The sequence below is a fragment of the Myotis nattereri genome, assembly GCF_964212035.1.
Source record: "Myotis nattereri genome assembly, chromosome: 7".
In the NCBI taxonomy this organism is placed as follows: Eukaryota; Metazoa; Chordata; class Mammalia; order Chiroptera; family Vespertilionidae; genus Myotis; species Myotis nattereri.
This window is the reverse complement of record NC_138082.1, coordinates 56,911,198-56,933,237: the sequence shown is the minus strand read 5'-3', so window position 1 is coordinate 56,933,237 and position 22,040 is coordinate 56,911,198. Positions and strand designations below refer to the sequence as shown.

The 22,040-nt window shown below is 40.6% G+C and overlaps 1 protein-coding gene across 1 annotated transcript in view; it reads left to right on the top strand.

Annotated features, from left to right (window-relative positions):
* Nucleotides 1-15,127: 15,127 nt before the first annotated feature.
* Nucleotides 15,128-22,040, top strand: part of UPP2 (uridine phosphorylase 2) — a gene marked incomplete at both ends in the record, with an annotated part of 32,549 nt that continues 25,636 nt past the window's right edge. The window contains 2 exon segments of the mRNA XM_081095907.1: nt 15,128-15,189; nt 18,595-18,712. Of these exon segments, the coding sequence (XP_080952033.1) occupies nt 15,128-15,189; nt 18,595-18,712 (180 nt within the window).

Genomic DNA, 22,040 nt, shown 5'->3' with positions numbered 1-22,040 from the left:
CATCCTAAAATACTGCTCTTGATAGGACTGCTACATTAACTGGATTTATATGAGGTTAGAAGCTTGACTGTGCTCAGATTCAACACCCATTTGTTGAGTGCCTAATGTTTCACAGGCCCTCCATCCATTCTTAGGAAGAACCCAATCTGCTTTCCCCCCTTTTCCCTTCTTCTCCCCCACCCCCAAGCTGACATAGTCTCACAATCATCCCTTTGAATCTGCTTCAGCAGTTTTAGAGGAAATACTTGCAATCTAAGCATAGTCTTTTTTTGATTGATATACATTGTTTTGAACGATCACCTCTTCTGGAAGGCCTTTCCCTATCACCTTGCTTAGAACCACATCCCTCATCCACCCGTGACAGCGCCCTCGGTCTTCTCCAGATTGCACTGTTCTCCACAGCATCACCACCTGGCAAATTCCTGATAACCTGATGAAGTAATTTCCTGCCCCCCCTTCAGAATGCAGCTACATGAGAGCAGGAACTCCCTGGTTTACTACTGTATTCTTAGAACACAGAACAGTGCCGGACAGAGGAAGGTACTCAAAATTTTGAATGAATACAAATACTGGGATTATATCCCATAGTATAACATTGACTTAAAAGACAAGCAAACTTGCCCTGGCAGGTGTGACTCAGTTGGTTGGAGTGTGGTCCCATACACCAAAAGGTGGCGGGTTGGATTCCTGGTCAGGGCACATACCCAGGTTGTGGGTTCAATCCCTAGTTGGGCATGCATGCAGGCGGCAACCATCCATGTTTCTCTCTCACATCTCTTTCTTTCCCTCTTTCTCAAATTAATTTTTAAAAAGTTAAAAAACAGAACTCCTTCCCTACTGGGGTCATGATAGACAAGTCTGAAAGAGATAAAGGCTATAGGGCATCCCTCTGTGCTGCCTTTGTGGGGACAGTGACAGCGAACGTTATAAAGAAGCATGGGCTCCCACCTGCATCATGGATTAAGGCACTAAAAGGTCCAGAAGAGAAGAGATGTAAACACACATGCCCTGTTTCCCAGATTCCAAGTTGTTATCATGTCCATTCTGTATTTCCATTCTGTCTTTGGTTATAAATCCTGTAATGCACATTAATTTCTGAAACTCATTTATTTACCTAAAATTTCAATACTTAACTTCTAGAGGTACTTTTATATTTTAATAGAATAATTAGCTTGTGGAGATGTCTTAAGTTTCTCTTTGGAAGTAACTGGGATGTTTTTTAAATTATGTTTCACCTTCACAGCTTTAAGCTGCAATGTACCTCAAATTAGGCTTCTTTATTAAAAAGTAGAAGGGTACTAGCAGATACAATTTCTGAAGATTTATTTCAAATGAAATCATACACACACACACACACACACACACACAAACACATCACAAACCATAAGTATTCTACATTAGGAAGGCATTGCTACGAACCTCAGTATCAGCAATCCTGAGAAAACTTTGAAATAAAGGTGTGTTTTTCTCACCTTGCCAAGAGTGTGACGTTATTTAAAATTTGGAAATTGCCTAACATTTAGGTGAATGAAAATAGCATAGATTCCGCATTCTTGTAAAGCGATAGGAATCTTTCTAACCGTATCCAATGGGAAGTACTGGCTTTGACAATATAGGACTGGGGGATAGGCTTTGATAATTCCAGGATTCAGTGGAATTATTTGTGTCGTTATTACAGATTGTGAAATGCTGCTTTCTTTGGCTTTCAGAGATTCTGGATGGAATTTTACACAAGGGCATACTCAATATCAGGGTTTAACCAGGGGAGGAACAAGTCTTAATAAGCTCCTGACTATTTTCTTGCCACAGAGAATTACCTCAATGCATTTCTTCCAACAATCCTCTGATTTTATGTAAATAAGAAGGGTGTATGCAATACAAACAGCTCAAATCCAGTGCAAATGTTTGAGACAAATTAATATTAAAGACAGGTGTATTTATTACCTCCAATCTGTGTTTTGGTTTGAATGTGCTAGAGATGGCATACGTAGCTAGTGTAAGGATATCCTTTATTTCTTTGAGCCTCCATTTTCTTCTCTGTAAAATGAAGCAGATAGATGGCCAGGAACCACAGTGATCACAGGCCTGGCGTGGGTTTGTGTGACTCTTGCTGCAGGGGCTAACCAGCGGTTCTCAACCTGTGGGTCGCGACCCCTTTGGCGGTCGAACAACCCTTTCACAGGGGTCGCCTAAGACCATCCTGCATATCAGATATTTACATTACGATTCATAACAGTAGCAACATTACAGTTATGGAGTAGCAACGAAAACAATTTTGTGGTTGGGTCACAACACAAGGAACTGTATTTAAAGGGCCAGGAGGTTGAGAACCACTGGGCTAAGCTAACAGGGGGTTACAGAGGACTGTGGGGACCAGAACATGCAGGGCCTTTCCTCCAGCATTCAGACTCCACACTGCAAAGCTCTCTGCTGTCATAGGGCCTTGTTTGTTTGTCAGACCTTTGGCCGGCTGCCTCCAGAATGAATGATTGCTGAGGTGCATAAAGCCATATTCTATGAAGCTATATCTTTTCTTTTAGGCTTCGGATGTCAATCTGTGCAAATTATTGCCTCTCAGCTCCAAATTTACCCTTTCTGCCAGCAGGCACAGGTGAAGCTGCGTTAGTAGGTGGTGCTGGAGAGACACTGCAGGAGAGAGAGGGGTTTGCTTCCCGAGTCCAAGAGCTCCCCTGGGGGGCTCCTGCAGGGGCACCGCTCCGCCGGCACCCTGCTCCTGCAGTGCCCGTGACTCCTCAAGCATCTGGCTCCTGCACGGCACACAGCTTCCCTGGTGTCCGCTACCACACTGCAGTGACTCCCCGGTGCCAAGCTCTGCATGTGGGTGATTTCTCAAGCATCTGGCTCCTGCAGCGTGGCTGCCTCTCCATTGTCCAGCTCCCGCAGGGTGCAGAGCCTCCCTGACACCCAGCTGCTCCAGCAGGTGAGTTCTCCAGCCTCTCCCTGCTGCAGGCACACAGCTCCCAGTGCCTGGCTCCCCCCCGGAAGCCTCTGGCACCTTTAGAGCAGAACACCCTGTGAACAGCTTTCCTGTCATCCTACAGGGAGGATATCCAGCAAGTGCCACTGGAGTGGTACCACGGTGACTTCTCTGGCATTCTGCAAGCACAGCCATGACCTCTAACAAGCTCTGCATCTCAGCCTTGGGGAAGGGGGGGAGGGGTAGTGGCTGATCTTATAGCTGCTGTTTTATATTCTTTTTAAAATATATATATATTTTATTTTTTACAGAGAGGAAGGGAGAGGGAGAGTTAGAAATATTGATGAGAGAGAAACATTGATCAGCTACCTACTGCACACCCACTACTGGGGATGTGCCTGCAACCAGGGTATATGCCCTTGACCGGAAACAAACCTGGGACCCTTCAGTCCACAGGCCGACGCTCTGTCCACTGAGCCAAACCGGTTAGGGCTTATATACTTTATACAATCCCTTGTTACTCTAATCTTTCTATAGTTAATTCTTTATATTAAACTTTCCCTTGTTCAAATTACTGTGTGGTTTCTGTCTCATGAATGGACCCAAATCTGAACCATCCTGGAGCTCAGCAGCTCTCCCATTTGTTGGTGTCATTTATATTGGGTATCCCTACCCACTCCAGACAAGACATCTCTACCTGCCCCAACCTGGAAATCAGACATCCTGGCAATATATGCTCAAGTCTCTTGACCTGAGTGAAGAGTCCAACCCATTTAGTAGATGAGATACCTGAGAACAGGAAAGGTTGCATGATTTCCTTATGATCTAGGACCCTAGTCTCCTGATTCCCAATCAGGTGCTCCTTCCTCTCTGCCACACTCACGCATGCACCAAAAATATTAATTAAGCAACTCTCTGCTGATGGTCCTATAAGGTACTCAGATTCTAAACATTTGATCCTAGATAGGCTTCTCAGGTAGAGTGAGCAGGGTTTGAAAAAGAGTGTGGAATTCAGCATCAGAGAGACCCGGCTTTGACCTGAGGGACCTGGGGCAAATGGCTAACATTGTTGTTGTAAAATGAAAATATCTACATTACAAGGTTGTTGTGAAGAGGAAACAAGATCACATACATGAGTCATCTGTCATCATCTAGACACATTTAGGGGAACTGGACAAATAAAAAGGCAATTCTATCATGCCGAATGCATTCCATTTCACTCAATTACCTCCCTACTTGCACATTTCTCCCACATCTATTTTATTTTTAAGATTATAAAAGGTCATGATTTTATTTACACTGTCACAGTTACATGATTTTACACTAAGATAAAATTAAAGATACTGCATGTGTCTTTAAGAATGAGGGTACTTTTTATTTTATTTTATTATTTTATTTTTTAAAATATATTTTTTATTGATTAAGATATTACATATGTGTCCTTATCCCCACGTTACCCTCTACCTCCGCCCCCCCAGCTCATGCCCTCACCACCCCCCCCCCCCCCCCGCCCATTGTCCGTGTCTATTGGTTAGGCCTATATGCTTGCATATAAGTCCTTTGGTTGATCTTTCCCCCTACCCCCACCCTCCCCTACCTTCCCTCCAAGGCCCGACAGTCCAATCAATGCCTCTCTGTCTCTGGATCAGTCCTTGTTCATCAGTTTATGTTGTTCATTATATTCCACAAATGAGTGAGATCTTGTGGTATTTATCCGCTCTCCAGTTCCATCCATGCTGTGGCAAATGGTAAGAGTTCCTTTTTCATCTATCTCTCCTTAAAGAATTCCTTTCAGCATTTCATATAATGCTGGTTTGGTGGTGATGAACTCCTTTAGCTTTTTCTTATCTGTGAAGCTCTTTATCTGACCTTCTATTCTGAATGATAGCTTTGCAGGATAAAGTAATCTTGGTTGTAGGTTCTTGCTATTCATCACTTTGAATATTTCTTGCCACTCTCTTCTGGCCTGCATGGTTTCTGTTGAGAAATCAGCTGACAGTCGTATGGGTACTCCCTTGTAGGTAACTGACTTTCTTTCTCTTGCTGCTTTTAAGATTCTCTCTTTGTCTTTTGCTCTTGGCATTTTAATTATGATGTGTCTTGGTGTGGTCCTCTTTGGGTTCCTTTTGTTTGGGGTTCTCTGCGCTTCCTGGACTTGTAAGTCTATTTCTTTCACCAGGTGGGGGAAGTTTTCTGTCATTATTTCTTCAAAAAGGTTTTCAATATCTTGCCCTCTCTCTTCTTCTGGTACCCCTATAATTCTGATGTTGGTGCGCTTGAAGTTGTCCCAGAGGCTCCTTACACTATCTTCATATTTTTGGAATCTTTTTTCTTTTTTCTTTTCCGGTTGGGTATTTTTTGTTTCTTTGTATTTCAAATCTTTGACTTGATTCTTGGGATCCTCTTGTCTGCTGTTGGATCTCTGTATATTATTCTTTATTTCAGTCAGTGTATGCTTAATTTCTAGTTGGTCTTTTTTCATATCCTCCAGGGTCTCACTAAATTTATCAGCGGTTTCCATAAAATTCTTGAAAAACCTTATAAACGTGGTTTTGAACTCTATATCCAGTCATTTGCTTTCCTCCATTTCTGTCATTTGTGACCTGTTTCTTTGTCTCTGCATTTTTTTTTTTTACTTCCCTGTGTTGGTAGAGTGGTTTTGTGTGCTAGGTGTCCTGTAGGGCCCAGTGGCTCAGCCTCCCCAGTTACCTGAGGTGGACACTCTTGGTGCACCCCCTTGTGGGCTTTGTGCACAGTCTTGTTGTAGTTATGCCTTGATTGTTGTAGGATCAATGGGAGGAATTGACCTCCAGGCCAATTGGCTGTGAGAATCAGCTGTGTCTGCAGTGGGAGAACTTCTGTGCTGAAGACACCCTTCTGGGGCAAGACTTGCTTCAGTGGGGCTTTGGTGCTCACTGAGTCTGCCCCCTGGGTGTGTCCCTTATGGATCTGAGGAGTTGTAATCCGGATGGTCCCCCTCTGACCACTGGGTACACTGGCTCTTGGAGGTTACACAGCAGGAGCTATGAAGAGAACTGCAGATTCCCCTTCCTTTTTTGGAGTTTGGAGGTGCCCTGATGAGGCCCAGCTGTGAAGCAATGCAAGCTGCTGTGGGGCCTTGGGCCTTCTCTTGGAAGTTGTGGGTCTGTCTGGCCCAGCTGCAATTTGTTAGGTAATTTTCAGGCTGCAAAGGGCCAGGGTATTCATATGCAAAAGCCTCTGCTGCAGCCTGGGTGGGGCGGGGTCTCAGGGAATCAAAGGGTGGAGCAAGGAACTATGGCAGATTCTCAGCCCTGCCCTTAGGGACCACGAGTCTCAGTGTCCCGATAATTGCTGCAAGCACCTCTGAGGGAAAGCCACCCTCGAGTTCTGAGTTCTGCCCGCTGCCAGACAGTCCAGTTTCTCCCCGTATGAGTCCTGGGTCCCCAGAGACTTCCCGGAACCGGAGTTCAGAGCAGTCGGGAGCTTATGACTCCCTCCCGATTCAAAAAGACAGCTGCATCCTCAGGTACCAGCCCCTTTCCTCATGCGCTCGAGCCTCCGTACCTTTGCACTTTACTTCCGCAGCTCCTGACCCTCAATGTGCTTTTCTCTTTCCTTCTAGTTGTAGAATTTCCACTCGGCCAGCCTTCCTGTAGTTCTGGATGATGTCCTTTTTGTCTTTTTATTGTGTTTTTGAAGTTGTTGTAGGAGGCAGCAATTTTGGTGTTTCCCTATGCCAACATCTTAGTTTCTTCCAATGAGGGTACTTTTTAATTGTTTTCCTTAGGTTTATTGAAGTATAATTGATAAATGAAAATCGTATCTATTTAAGTGTATAACTTGGTGTTTTGATATACATGTATGCTGTGAAATAATCACCATAATCAATCAAATTAACTTAACAACCACTTCACATAATTACTACTTTCTACTTTTCTTTTATATATGTGTGTGTGTGTGTGTGTGTGTGTGTGTGTGTTGAGAATACTTAAGATTTTCCCTCTTAGCAAATTTCAAGTGTTCTATACAATGTTAACTGTAGTTAGATTGTTGCACATAGAATCTCCATAACTTATTTATCTGTATAAGTGAAACTTTGTATCCCTTGGCCAACAACTCTCCATTTCTTCCTTCCCTTCCTGGCCACCACCATTTTACTCTCTGCTTCTGAGTTTAACTATTTTAGAATCTATATAAGTGCGATCCTGTGGTATTTGTCTTTCTGTGCCTGGCTTATTTCATTTAGCATGATTTCCTTCAGTTTCTCCCATGCTGTGGCAAATAGCAGGAGTTCCTTCTTTTTTAAGGCTGAATAATATTTCATTATTGTTTGTATATACCACTTTTGTATTCAATCATCTATCACAAGTCATTTAGGTTGTTTTCATATCTTGGCTTTGTGAATAATGCTTCAATGAACACGGAGTAGAAATAGCTCTTCCAAATCCTGATTTTATTTCTTTTAAATATACATCCAGAATCTCATGTATATTTTAAGAAAAAGATTTGGAAAAATATAAAGCTTTCCCAATATTTTCTTCCCTACCTGCCACTCTCCAACAGTGAGTATGTATCTAGCAGAGAAAGGCCAAATGAGTTGGAATGTGTCAGAGTCATTGAGAGAGGGGAAGCTACAGGCCGCCTGATTCATTGTCCCTGCACATAATCAGTGTGGATAAATGGAAAGCTAACTGCATTCAGCAAAACGTATCACGGGAATGGCTTTCCTGTTTGCCAGGCACTACTTGCACAGAGCCATCCAGGCCGCTCATTGTAATCAGCAGCTGTGTGCGAAGTCTGACTCTGTCGCAGAGCCTGGCTTAGAGACAGTGCAGCACAGACACACGCCTGGCCGCAGCCCCGGCGCTCCTGGACTCTCCCCTTCAAGCTCTCTTGTTTGACTAAGGGATTCGGATTCCATTTCCCATTTCTTTATTTGCCTGTTCCATATTTTTTTTAAGTATGTTGAGATAATAAGATAATAAATGTTATTAAAATAATAATTTTCATTCTTTATTATGTGCTTATAAACCAGGTATTCAATATATTTTTTTATTTTATCTTCCCAACACTCCTGCATGGTAGTTATTCTTATTTCCATTTTACTAGGAAAAAACATAACGTTTGGAAAGATGATGAGCTTGCCCAATGATATATGAGTCCATTTGGCTTAAAAAGAATTATCTTTTCAGTACACCACATTGCCTCTGAAGGTGCAATTTGTTAGTCTACAATTTTGAAACAAGACAGCATCCATATTCTGTGATAGAATTGTGCTCACTGTTTCTTTCTGCTTCCAGAGCCAAGAATATGGCTTTTCTCTAAATACAATGACTTTCCATTCATCCACACACTGATTATACTCCAGGACAATGCATCATTTGGTATATTGTTGGTCTATTCTTATAAATCTCGATGCTCTTCTCTCTTCAAGTTTATTAGGGCCATAGTTCTCTTCCTTAGCTAGTTCAACTCAAATAAAAACTTGCCAAACTTTGCAATATGTTTTCAACTTTGAAACCGAATTGTGACACTGTTACCAGCATTCCAGCTTCTGCATCTTGTCCACCAGACTATGATCTCATTGGTGTGGGAATGAAGAAGGGATTAAGGCAAAGAAGTGGAGAATTAAAATTAGGCATGGAACATCTTTGCGTTTTGTTCCCCTGACCCTTCTCTCACCCCAACAAAGGACAGAGAGCCAGGTTCTGATGAGAAGAGGGAAAAATTTCCAGGAACCTGGACTATTTGTTAAAAAAAAAAAAAAAATCACATGTTGTAACATTTAAGAATTATGGACTTAAAGGCATTTATTTTAAAATATTTTCAAATGAAATTTGATGTTAAAAAAAAAATGTAGCGCGCCATGCTGTGTCCTACCCTGAGTGTTGATTTGCAGTGTTGTTGCGCGTCCAATGAATTAGAGACATAGATACCAAGCATTACCGGGCACGTAAAGGCATCGGCGCATTCTCACAAAAGTAAATTACAGAATAGAGCAGAATTCCGTGAAATGCTGATATTGGAAAGACATGATCATAAGTCCAAAAGCTGCTTGTGTCATTTCTTTAGAGACAGAGGCTATTTTTAGTGCTTAACAAAAATCAAGGCTACTTTAAAGAAAAATTTGAGCCCTTTTCTATATTCTTGATACTGAACTACGTGTTTCTTTTGCCTGAGGACCAAGTCAATTCAAAAACTCCTCCAATTTTTACAGTATCACCTTTGCTTATTAAGCCAAGTATGTGCAAGGGACAGGGGATACTGAGTCACGTGGACATCTCTTCCAAAGGTAACAAAGACTGTTGGGTAAAAGTTAGCATCGGTGAGCTTTACGGTATGCAAGTGCTGGCCCTGGTTCAGAAACGAAAATGTCAGCTCGCCAGCTGATGTCATTGTGGCCCAGTGAGGATCAGCCTTGGAGTCGACCCCCTTCCACCGCCCCCCCCCCAGCCCCCCCTCCGGTGCCAAGGCAGCTGGGTTTGCAGGATGCATGCTCGTGGTCCTGGCCTGCAGGAGGCGGGGACTGGGCCTGAAACCCATGCACTAGACTGGGACCGTGGAATCTGCTCATGTAGTTATACATACTAAGTACATACTGAAAAGTAATAGTTTTACACATGCAATATACAGATGATGTATCATAGAATTGTACACTTGAAACATATATAATCTTATTAACCATGTCATTCCAATACATTTAATTTTTTTAAAGTAATAGTGTTTAAATGGTCCTCAGAAGGCTATCTACCAACTTCAGGCTAGTGGTTACCCATGGGGAGAGAGCAAAAATAATCTAAAGGGAAAGAAGGTGGGTAGTGCCCTAGCGGATAGAGCGTTGGCCTGCGGACTGAAGGGTCCCAGGTTAGAGTCTGGTCAAGGGCACATGCCCAGGTTGCAGGCTCAATCCCCAGTAGAAGGCGTGCAGGAGGCAGCCGATCAATGATTCTCTCTCATCATTGATATTTCTATCTCTCTCTCTTTCTCCCATCCGCTTTAAAATTAATAAAATATATTTTAAAAATTTTAAAAAGGTGGGTAGGGCTTTAATGGATTTTTTTAAAAAGTCTGTGTTAAATATGGCAAAAAGTTAGCAACTGTTAAATTTGTGTGGCAACTACACAGGCATCTGTTACAGCTTCACATTTCTATATGTTTGAACTATTTTACAGTTAAAATTTACCGAATACTAACATAAAATACTCTCAGAAATACCAACCTTGATCACAATCAAAAATGAAATGCGAATCCCAGGTGAAGTGTTCAAAGGAGTCACACTTCCGAAGAGTCATGACATTCCTGAAGTGAGGCATTAACAGAAATGTGGATGTGACCGTGGTTATGTACTCAAGGTTTTCTACTTCTTTAGAAAAAAATTAATGTTTAACTCCAAGTATTGCAGCGAGTAATGTTAGGAGCGTATCATAAAGCACATTGTTATCTGTCACTCAGCCAAACCCAAATTAGAATCAGTCAGCTTTGAAATTTCGTGACTTTCTGGGCTTGGAACTCACCACCTCCACGATGGATTAGCATTATTTTCCCATCTGAGCCCTCTCGGCAGCAGCAGTAATAACCTCATTTTTTTGTTGCTGTTAGAGGTTAGGAATGAACCTTCCTTAGTTCCAAGGAAAACAGGCCTTCCTCTCATTTCAGGGTGAGGTTTGTCAAACCCTCAGTGCTTCTTTCCAACTGATTTCCCAGGGTATTTCACGTTCCGGTTGGGGCTCCTTCATCTGGTGCTAAAAAGACAAACACAGGTTTTAATCTCCAGGGCAGGACGTTACCGGGTCTCTAGTGCAGGACGTTACTGGGATGGGCAACCCATGGGCAGTCAGCAGACTCGCAGGCCAGTGCCTTTAATCCCCTTTGCAGGGGCCGCTCAGGAGCAGACAGCACTTGCTGCAGGCAGGGTGTTGAATCGAATCCAGCTTTTTGGGTAAAACCATAGGGAAGTGGTAAGCTTGAGATGAGCTACACTGTACATTTAAGCATGTTGACGGGACAGTTTAAAGATGAATTTAAATTTTGGCAATGAGATGATTTTATAATCAACATAGGGGCTGTTTTCCTCAGTAGCATCCAAATAACACCCCCACTATGGCTGAGTTATGCACCCCTTTTCCAGAAATGAATGAAGTCAACAACCCTTCGGACCTGCAGAGTGAGGTGTTACAGAGACACTCCTCACATCCCAGTCCAACTTCACCTTTAAGACCCAGATCGAATTTCCTTCTCTTGTTGATGCCATTCTCCTTGGACTATTGTCTTCTTTAAAGAATCCCAAAAAGAGTGGTGAGCCCTAGACTGGGAACTCTGATGGTTAGAGCATCATCCTAATATGCCAGGGATGCAGATTTGATCCCGGGTCAGGGCACATACAAGAATCAACCAATGAATGCATAAATCAGTGGAACAACAAATCAACGTTTCTCTCTCTCATCAGCCCCCCTTTCTCTCTCCCTCTCTCTAAAAATAAATGAAAAATTTTAAAAATAAAATTAAAAGAGAGACAGTGGTAGAATAGAAAAAGTTCCCATGGCTTTGTAGCTGGACAGAATTAGGTCTGAATTCTGGTTTGGGCTAACTCATTGTAGGATCTCAGGCACCTCATTTCACCTCTCTGGTTTCTAATGTCCGCTGCTGAAGATGGAGAAAAATAACAAAAACTACCTCACAGGGCTGTTGCGGACGAGATTGTCCAGCGTCTGGCCCAGTGCAATGCCGAGTGGATCACTGTTGCCACTGGTATTCTTTCTTGTCCTTGAGGTTTCTATTCCAAGTTCAAAATAATTATTATTTTGAACTTAGAGAAGAGCTTTTAAATTTTATTTCTTAGTGCTATTGATTCCAAATATCATGCTTCACTTTAAAAAAAAAGGCTTTTCTTGAATCTCTGTTTGTCTCCTGTGCCTACCATTTCCTTTTCTCCAACATCATTAAGAACAGAAACATCTTAAAATTGAAGTCAAACATCAGAAGCCAAGTGTTTTCAGTCTTAAGGGACCAAACCACCCGAGGAACAGATGCCCTCCGCCAACTTCTCCGAGGGGCCTGTTGACTCACTGAGGCACCGGCGTTGGTTGCGGCCAGCCCCTGGGGAACAGGGCATGCCAGCTTTGCCACACTGTGGGGATTGTAATCCCAGTAAGAAAGGCCACCAGAGCAGCCAGGGCAGTTGTAAGTTAAATCCTTTTCATTTGAAAGCTACCAGAAATATGACCCTGAGAACAAGGACCATTCTCCTATATTATTATGCCACTTTGAACAGGAACAAACTTAGTTCATAGCAGTGCTTAATACTCACTTACTGTGTGGTAAGTAGGACATCTCTTATGTGGAGTCTCCATTTACCTCAAAACAGACTACAAGGACTCAGTGTGTATTGTAACTAGTGTAACCCTGTGTTGGCCTTTCTTTATTGCCTAATATAGCAGAAATCTCAAAAACTGAAGGCCACTACAGCCCTGACTGAGACGTTCTGGTGCCAATATGTGGAAGTAAAACCACATAGAGCTACTAATAGTTCTCTAAATGTGACACTTTTCTGTCACCTCTATGCATTTTACACGCAGTTCCCTGGGCCAGGAGCACAGGCCTCTCATATTCAACCACCCCTACCCTCAGAAATATTTTTCAGGATTACATTTTCCTCAAGACGCGGCCTAGGCATCCCTTCCTTCCAGAAGCCCATGTCTCCCACAGGCTGGGCATGAGTTTCCTTTGTGCATTTCTGTGCTACATGCTCTCTCCATTATCATTCAGGTGACTGAACTTTTGCAATATAGTCCATAAAAAAAAATTGTTGCCGAAACCGGTTTGGCTCAGTGGATAGAGCATCGGCCTGTGGACTGACGGGTCCCGGGTTTGATTCCGGTCAAGGGCATGTGCCTGGGGTTGTGGGCACATCCCCAGTGGGGGGTGTGCGGGAGGCAGCTGATCGATGTTTCTCTCTCATCGATGTTTCTAGCTCTCTGTCTCTCTCCCTTCCTCTCTGTGGAAAATCAATAAAATATATTTTAAAAACAATTGTTGAGCAACAACCTACCATAAGAGTAGGATGGAGTCATGAAAGGATTGAAAACTAGGGAAAATAATTTCAGATTACCCAGAGGACATTCATCAGTACTCTACTTGCATAGATTCTGCAAGACTATTCTTCATTTCACCCAAATGATGACACTTGCCTTAATATCCTCAGGAGTCTTTATATGGGATCCATAAAGCTTTGCTGGTGTCCCTGGCACTGTTGGTGATCAAGATCATTGACTGACAGAATTTGCATTGGAAATAGACATGTTAATTAATCTAAATAATTCCCTGGAGTAATTAATGATTTAACACTTACCTAATTAGCTAACACTTTCACCTGTTAGAGCCAGAGGTAAGTGCCAGACTGGAATTTGGTCATTATACCCTAAAAATTTTTTTGAGGTACAGCATGGGATACCAAAAGAAGTGTGAAGCCTCCTACCCTAGCCAGTGTTGCTCAGTTGAATGGAGCATTGTCCCACGCTCCAAAAAGTTGTGGATTCAATTCCTGGTCAGAGTGTTTGGGAGCAACCAATTGATGCTTCTCTCTCACATCAATGTTTCTCTCTCACTCATATCAATAAATGTATCTTCAGGTGAGGATTAAAAAATGTAAGAAGCCCCCGTGGTAGGTGGTGGGCATGTTGAATCTCAAAATTGCCAGTGGCTGTGGAGAAAGGGCAGCAGGTAAAAGATGCTTTTGAGGTGGGCCATGAGGTAAAAGATGTATTATTATCATAAACTGGAAACAGTACCTACTCTCCCAAGTTATACAAGCAACACACAGGTTCAGGCTTATTTTGCCTCCAAGTTGTCATTGCCTTTTCCACGATTAGTTTTCTTGGGTATTTTTGGATAACTTTAGGTAAAGATACACATGTCTAATTGGTAGTAGCAGTAGCAAGATTTGGAGTGCTCTATTAGTTTCCTATTCTCTTTCCTTCTTGTAAACTTCGCTAGTTGGCCAAGATGGACTGAAGGAGGCCAACATGGAATTCAAGGAGTTTGTCCAAAGTGACTATCACCAGGAAGAGGAGTATCTCCAAACACAGTTAAGATGTGCATTTGCTTCTTGACTGTGATGCACACTCTTACAGAGAAATTCAAGCACATTATGAAATGCCTTGTATCTGCTGCTGTTTGGGCGTTTGTGAACATTTTAAGCGCTTGTTTGCTTGCAAGCCATGAGACAAATGTCCTTAAAGCTCTCACCAGCATAGAACTTCAGCTGATTGCCATGGGAGCTGGGAATAAAAAGAAAAAAAAACACACACAGGATGAAGTTCCTTGAAAGTCTTCTAGATTTGTCTGCCCCCAAACTGTACATAAGAAGCAGGAGAAAAGCAGTGAATTTGTGGATTTCTTCAAAGAGACACTCTGTTTTCTGAAAGTATTAGACCTTATTTTGTTATTTTATTTGGATTGACCTCCAGCAGCTGCTCCATTGGATTTCACGGGTAGCCTGCGGTTTTTAGCTTAATGAAGCCCTGGGAAACAGATTTGTTTAATTATCAGACCTTCTGTGTGAATTTGAATGGGCAGAGTTCAGATGAAGAGGCACTCTGGGGTCATGGCTTTGCGTGTTTGTCTCACTTGTGAACATAGAATGAAAACAAGTTGATGAGGGGTAGGATGGGGTGAGAAAACAAAATGTTTGGGAACTGAAAGTTCTCCCGCATCCTGGCCACGTTTTTGAGACAACATGGTAGAGTTCCTGTGGAAACCAGTGGAGGACGTGGATCCACATACAGTTGTTCCAAAGTAAGTAAGTAAGTAAGTAAGTCGTGTGCCACACCAGGCCCATGCTGGGATCAAGGCCAGAGGAAGGGAAAGGTGCACCTGTCTACAGTGACCAAGCTAACCAACCTAGTCAGAGAGCTAGGACGCCACACCTTCAAAGGGAGCCTATCTTCTTAGGGAAGAGCTGTTGTGAGAGCTGGGCTGTTTTGTAGTATAAAAGGCCATGTCAAGGAGGATATTTTTTGAATTGGTAGGGAGTTATGCTAGGAATAAAGTTCCATTATTGATTTCAGAAGAAAATGTAAGTTTGATAAGGGAGGCTGTCATTCTAACTTGGAGCTGAGCTATTATGATTCACCTATAATTTAATAGCAACTGACTATATATTTCTTCCCTGACATCAACTGAAGTGTGACTATCCACACACTACAAAGTATGGCTTCGATTTTACCTGCTTCCAATAAACCCATGAGATCTGACCAGAATACATATGTTGGGTAAGTAATTTTGATGTTTTATTTGTTTTGATTAGATGGATGTTCTTTGGATTTTATATGAAATGTTCAGAAGATCAACCTCTATCATTACATAAATGTCTTAAGTTTAGAGATGATATAGTTGGAACCTAGCTCATAATACAAAACAAAATAAATACAATGCAAATTGTCTTCCCAAAGATATTTTCATTCCATGGTTCTTGGGTGAATCTGGCTCATCTAAGAAAGTGGAGCAATATGTCAATTATACCTCTCACTCTTTAAAAAAAAAGAAAAGAAAGAAAAGCCAAAAAACATGCAAAAGATTAACCAACCTACATGAGTGAACACATTCTAAGTTCAGCCTGGAGTTCAGCCTTTAATTCCAGGACCATGGGCTGAAATATCTGAGAAATGATTAAAGGGGCCTCCCTGTGCCTAAGGGAGGTTTAACTGCATTGCAGCATATTATGAAGTGATTCCATACGCTTTGTGATAGACTTTACATAGAATTCACTTCTAAAATTCCATGTATGTTCTTCATCTCAGGGGTAGACATAAATCTGCCAAAACTGTCTGCAAATTTAGCTCCAATTCTTGCCCCAGGTTCACAGAACATAATTGAGCATTAATCTTTAGGAGGCTTAAGGAATTTTTGTGTATTCCCTCTGATTCACCGAGTTGTATCAGATGCCTTGCTTAGAGCCTCCATCATGTCATTGTTTCAGAAAATGTTCCATTTACCCATCCCAGACAAAGGTAGTCTCCTACCACGTGCGTTTGCTCAGGCATGCCAAGGAAAGAGAAAAGGAAAAAGTCTGAAGATGAAGGTGATGGTAAAATAGAAAGACTTCTTCTCAGCCAGCACTGGCTACCAGTGTTCAATACTGACCATGCTATCTCGTGGCTTGCTAAAAGAATGTATTCCCAATACCACCTCTGGCCCACATTTTAGAGAAAGGAAAGAAAATGCAAAACAAGGTTGAGGAAGAAATAGCACATATAGTCTATTTAGTAAAAATTATATATTTTGGAAAGATTGAAATATTGCAATTTCCAGAATCATACTGGATTGAATTTGGCCTAATGGCCAAAGAAATCTTTCCTTTGGTAAGTAATAGAGGGATCATCTTAGAAGTGCTTCTGGTGAGCCCAAAGGGATACAAACCTTCTATAGACATGCCCCCCGACCCCCAATTCTCTGACCAAGGGATCATTAGCTATTGAAACAGACCACCAAGGAAAACTAAATAATGAACAGGATTATTATAATTAATAGTCCTAATGAATTAGCAAGACTATTATAATTAATACAAGAGAATATAGTTAATGGTTTGAGAATTTCTTTTTGAAGATAGGAAAGCTGGAATACATCAGTGATTTTAAAAATACCAAGGCCCATATCTTCTTGACAATATAAATTAGAATTTTTGGGTTTGGGCTTAGTTAGGTACCAGTGCTTTTTAAAGCGCCCACGTGATCCTGATGTGGAGTTAGAATTTGAAATCACTGAAGTAGGTGAATGGCACTCTCTTCTAGGGTAAGGATAGAGTCAGCTGGGAATCCAAAGGAGAAGCATCAGAGAGGGAAAGCAGTTTGGCCGAGTCAAGCAGAAAAGTAAGAGAAGCTGGAAGAGAAAGTGGATGGCATGTTTCTCAAACTTTACTGTGCACAGAAATCACATAGGAGTTGCTTATAAGGCAGATTTTGATTCAGGAGGTCCTGCGAGGGGCCTGAGATTTTGCATTTCTAACACGCCTCCATGGCAATGCTGCTGGTGAATCGACACACTTTTTCCAACAAGGGATCACTGGTGCATGTCCTCCTGCCTGTCACCAGGAGAGGAAAGGAGGTATCCTTTTGCTTGGGGGCTTTGAGGCTTGTTCTGAAGTAGTAAAGTGTACTAACCTCATGGAATGCTTTATTTTTTTAAACCAGCCATGATCCACTAACTAATTAAGAATTTGTTACCCTAAATGTTTTTGAGCGGAAAATTAATAGTTCCACTTCCCGAACTTTAAATTTAATTTAACAAATAAAATCTGTTAAGACTTGGGGATTAAAAAAAGATATATGAGACAGCTTGCATGAGAAAATTCACAATTTTTCTGGAGAGACAGAAAATTAACCCTTGAAGTGCCATCTATCAGCCTTAACGTGAAATACATGCTTTAGGAGCACAGTGTGGGGTGGGAATTCATACCGACTGGGAAGGGAAGATGCTCGGAAAAAGCCTTCCGGGGGGAAGGTGATATTTAAATTTGACCTTGAGGAATGAGTAGGATTCCCACATGTGAACAATGGAGGGAAGGGAGAAAGATGTTTCAGGAACAAAGGCCTAAAAAGGGATTTTCAACTTGGGTTGCACATCAGATCACCTGAGAAGATTTCAAAAATATTTTTCAGTCTCTAAATTCAGTGGGTCCTGGGCACCCGTGTTTTTAAACTATTTTTTAATGAGCAAACGTCATTGGAAATATAGAAAAACACAAGAGTTTTGTTAAAATGTGTAGAGACATTTACTGGGAAATGGAAGGAACATAGAGCGAAGAAGTCAGATAGTTCTTGGCAGAGGCGGCTTGACCCGCTGTGGTGTGGGGTAATGATTATCGCTAATGATTACAGTTGTGTGTAATCACTACGGCAATACCAAAGACTGAAGATGATGTGCCTTATAAATATGAATTAGATGGAATTAAGGTCATTCCTACAGCAGTCAGCTCAGCATCTTGCATTATTCTACTGAGAGAGAGGAAGGACAGTAGCCCAGCTCGGCTCAAATAGGCCTCAGGGCAATCTAGCAAAGCAGTTATTTTTTTTCACTATCCCCACTTTACAGATGAGGAAACTTTCAAAGAACAAAGATAAAATAGCTTACCCAAGGCTGCACAATGAGTACATATATGGTTGAACTGGTGGTGGAACCCAGGCAATCTGACTACAGATCCCAGGAGCCTATGTTGCACAGCCTCCCATGCAAAGAAGGAAAAGGACCCTGAGGGCCAGACAAGAACGGGATAGAAAAGACGGTTCTGTAATCTACTGGTTGTAAAATCTTGCTCAAGTTTCTCAACTTCTGCAAGTCTTGGCTCCTTCACTTGTAAATTGCATTTGTTAGTATTGCTCACCTAATAGAATGTTTATTAAAACTATACGTAGTTTTTATGGCAGTGTGCAATTTTCATGCTTAAAGCTATGCCTGTGTGCACAGAAAATATTAGCCATTATTATTATTATTATTAATTATTATTATTATTATTATTGGTGGTGGTGCTACTGTTTTTATTATAGTAGCATAATAATATTGGCTTCATGACAAATCATTCAATCCTAAATGAAAGTTTGTGTCCAATATTTGGGCTAGCGGTTATCAAAGGCTTTCTCTCTAAATTTCTTCACATCTTTTTTTTATATTATTTTTCCCAGAAAAGGTTTTGTTCATGTTGAAAATCCTTACCTGGATTCTATGGATGAAGACATTCTCTATCACTTGGATTTAGGAACAAAAACACACAACCTAGCAGCAGTGTTTGAGGATGTAAAGGTAAAAGTATTTCTAACTTTGGGAAAAACTATCATGTTTCCCCTGCTGATATATTTTCTTTTATTTTCTCATCATAAACCTTACTCATTCAGCTGGTAAAATGTCAGAGGTCCCAATAGGAACTGATGTTCATTCTCTGAAGCAATTTGGAATGTATATATCTCGAACAATCATTTCCATTCCAGCAAGACATCAAGGTTCCCAAACTAAATCTAATACATGGATGATTATTGGGCTGCTTTAGTTCCTAGAGATAAATACCATTTTATTGACAATGCTGCTGGGTGCTGAGAATTCATTATGATTCAGTTCACTGTTCAACATCTACATTAATAGCTGAACTTCACTAATTCACATTTTATTAAATCATGGCCTAACTCAACAAAATTAACAATGCTATCTTGAGAGGAACTATTATTCAATATTTCATGTTATTAAGATTTTTGTTATTTCATAAGAAATATTATGAAAAATAGCTTATGGAATATTGCTAGGGAAATTGTACTTCTCTAATATTTACTTTATCTTAAATATATATATATATATAATATATATGTAATAAAAGCAGCTCATGTCCATTATTTAAAACTGGGAAAATATAACAAAACAAAGCAATAATTTTTTAAAATACACCTTAAAAAACTCCTACCATCTAAACATAGACATAAACCTATTTTCTTTTCTCCCAATTCTTTTTAATAAACAGATTTTAAAATTGTTGGAATTATATAATTACATCCTAAATTTTTTACTTCACTTTATGTCATGAACATTTTCCCCATATTATGTCATTTTCTTGGAGACATATTGTTTATGGAAGTCAAGTGACTAAACCATACATTATATAGTCTACTTTTAACCTTTATGTAAAAGTATTTTCTATTATAAACACCATTGAAATGGATACTAGGTGTACCGGTTAATAATGCGGATTTTTTCAGTAGCTGGAGTTACACATATGATTATATATATGCGATTTGATATGTATGCTATTTCGTAGTATTGACAACAAGCTTCAAAAACATGATATATCAAATTTTCTGAAGGTGTTGACATCATAGATATTTTTATAAATGTCGAATTTCATGCCAAAAAAAGAGCATTTGCGTGAAGTTTTTTAATTCATTACTTTATTTTGAAGAAAAGTGCTGCTGAAAGTTATCATATATTTTGGGAAGCTTATGGTGAATATGCTCCATCTCAAGATACTTTTGAACGCTGGTTTAAATGCTTTAAAACCGATGATTTCAATGTGAAAAACAAAGAACGTCCAAGTCAACTGAAAAAGTTTGAAGACCAACAATCACAAGTATTATTGGGTGGAGATGCATGTCAAACTCAAAAACTATTTGCAGAAAGATTAAACGGTGCTCAGCAAACAATTTCTGATCGTTTACAAGTAATGGGAAAGGTTTTAAAGGAAGGAAAATGGGTGCCACACCATCTGAACGAAAGACAAATGGAAAACCGAAAAGTCATCAGTAAAATGTTGCTTCAACGACACAAAAGAAAGTCTTGTGACTGGCAATGAAAAGTGGATTTATTTTGAGAATCCCAAATGCACAGAATCATGGGTTGATCCAGGTCAACCATCAACATCGGCTGCAAGGCCAAATCACTTCGGAAAGAAGACAATGTTCTGCGTTTGGTGAGATCAGGAAGGTGTGGTGTATTATGAGCTTTTAAAACCAGGTGAAACCATTAATACTGATTGCTACCAACAACATATAATCCATTTGAACAACACTTTGATTGCAAAACGACCAGAATGGGCCAGAAGACACCGCAAAGTAATTTTGCTTCATGATGACGCACCATCACACACTTGAAAACCAGTTAAAGACACGTTAAAAGATCTTACCTGGGAAGTATTAACCCACCCGCTGTATTCACCAGACCTTGCTCCTTCAGATTATCGCTTGTTCCAATTGATGGCACACACACTTTCTGAGCAGCACTTCAAAACATACGAAGAAGTAGAAAATTGGGTCTCTGAATGGTCTGCCTCAAAACAAGAAAAGTTCTATTGGGACAGTATCCACAAATTACCTGAAAGATGGGGGAAATGTGTAGCTAGCGATGGACATTACTTTGAATAAAGCACTTTTGATGTTTCTCTTGAAATTATTGTGTTTTCTTTGATTACAAAATCCACATTATTAATGCAGATTAACTATTAACCAGTTAATAATATGGATTAACTGTTAACTGGTGAATAATGCAGCTTAATTGTTAACTGGTTAATGCGGATTATTAACCAGTTAATAATTAATCTGCATTATTCGCCAGTTAACAGTTAATCTGTATTATTAACCGGTTAATAATTAATCCGCATTGTTAATCAGTTAACAGTTAATCCATATTATTAATAGCATTATCTTCCAAGGAAAGGAGAACTGTGGGTGTGTAAAACTTCAACCTTAAAGATTTTGACAATTATTTCTATTTTCTTGCTATATTCTTTAAGTTTTCACTAGCTGGTACTGCAAAATATCAGTGGCTTAGCACAATGTAAGTTTATTTCTTATTTATATCAAGTACAAAAAAATGGGTGTTCCCAGTTGATATGTGGCTTTCCTCCAACTGATGACTCAGGGACCCAGGCTCCTTCCATCCTGATGCTCTGTCACCTTTGCGCAGTGACTTGCAAATTTTCTCTGAGTGTCAACACCCACCCAGCAGACGGGAGAAGACAATCTGTGGGATCACCAATGGGAGTTTTCTATGGGCTAGCACTGGAAGTGGCACCCATCACGTTTGCTCACATTCTAGTGGCTGGACTGAGGAAGATGGCCTTCTCTAAATGGAAAGGAGGCTGGGAAGTAGAGTTTAGTTGCATTCCCAGCAAGAAGGAGAAGCAGCTTTGGTGACTTTGTCATACTGACTGGGATGCATCAAAATTTAAAAATATAGTGGAGGAGCATTAGACCTTATCTACTCAAACTCAACCTCTAATATGTCTTTTATAAAATTACCATCATCACCTCTAATCTCGCCCTAGAAATTTCAAGCAACATGAAAAAGAATTACCCTATAACAGTCTATAATACACAGTTTAGAAGTGTTTATACTCCTTTGTAAACATACATCATACCCAAGCTGCAATAGGACCAGGTTAATAACAACATGGCAAAGGTAAGTCTTTTGAGATAGCAGGCATATTTGAAAGTGAGTTAATACTGGCAGCCTATAGCAAAGTACTTAACACATTTTTGTAATGCTTCAGACTTCTTCCCAATGCACTTTTATCTTCTTTGTTGAAACCAGGACAAACGATAATTTTGTTTGGACGTAAATCACAGTAAGCGTCTCTTAAGGTCAGTGCTGG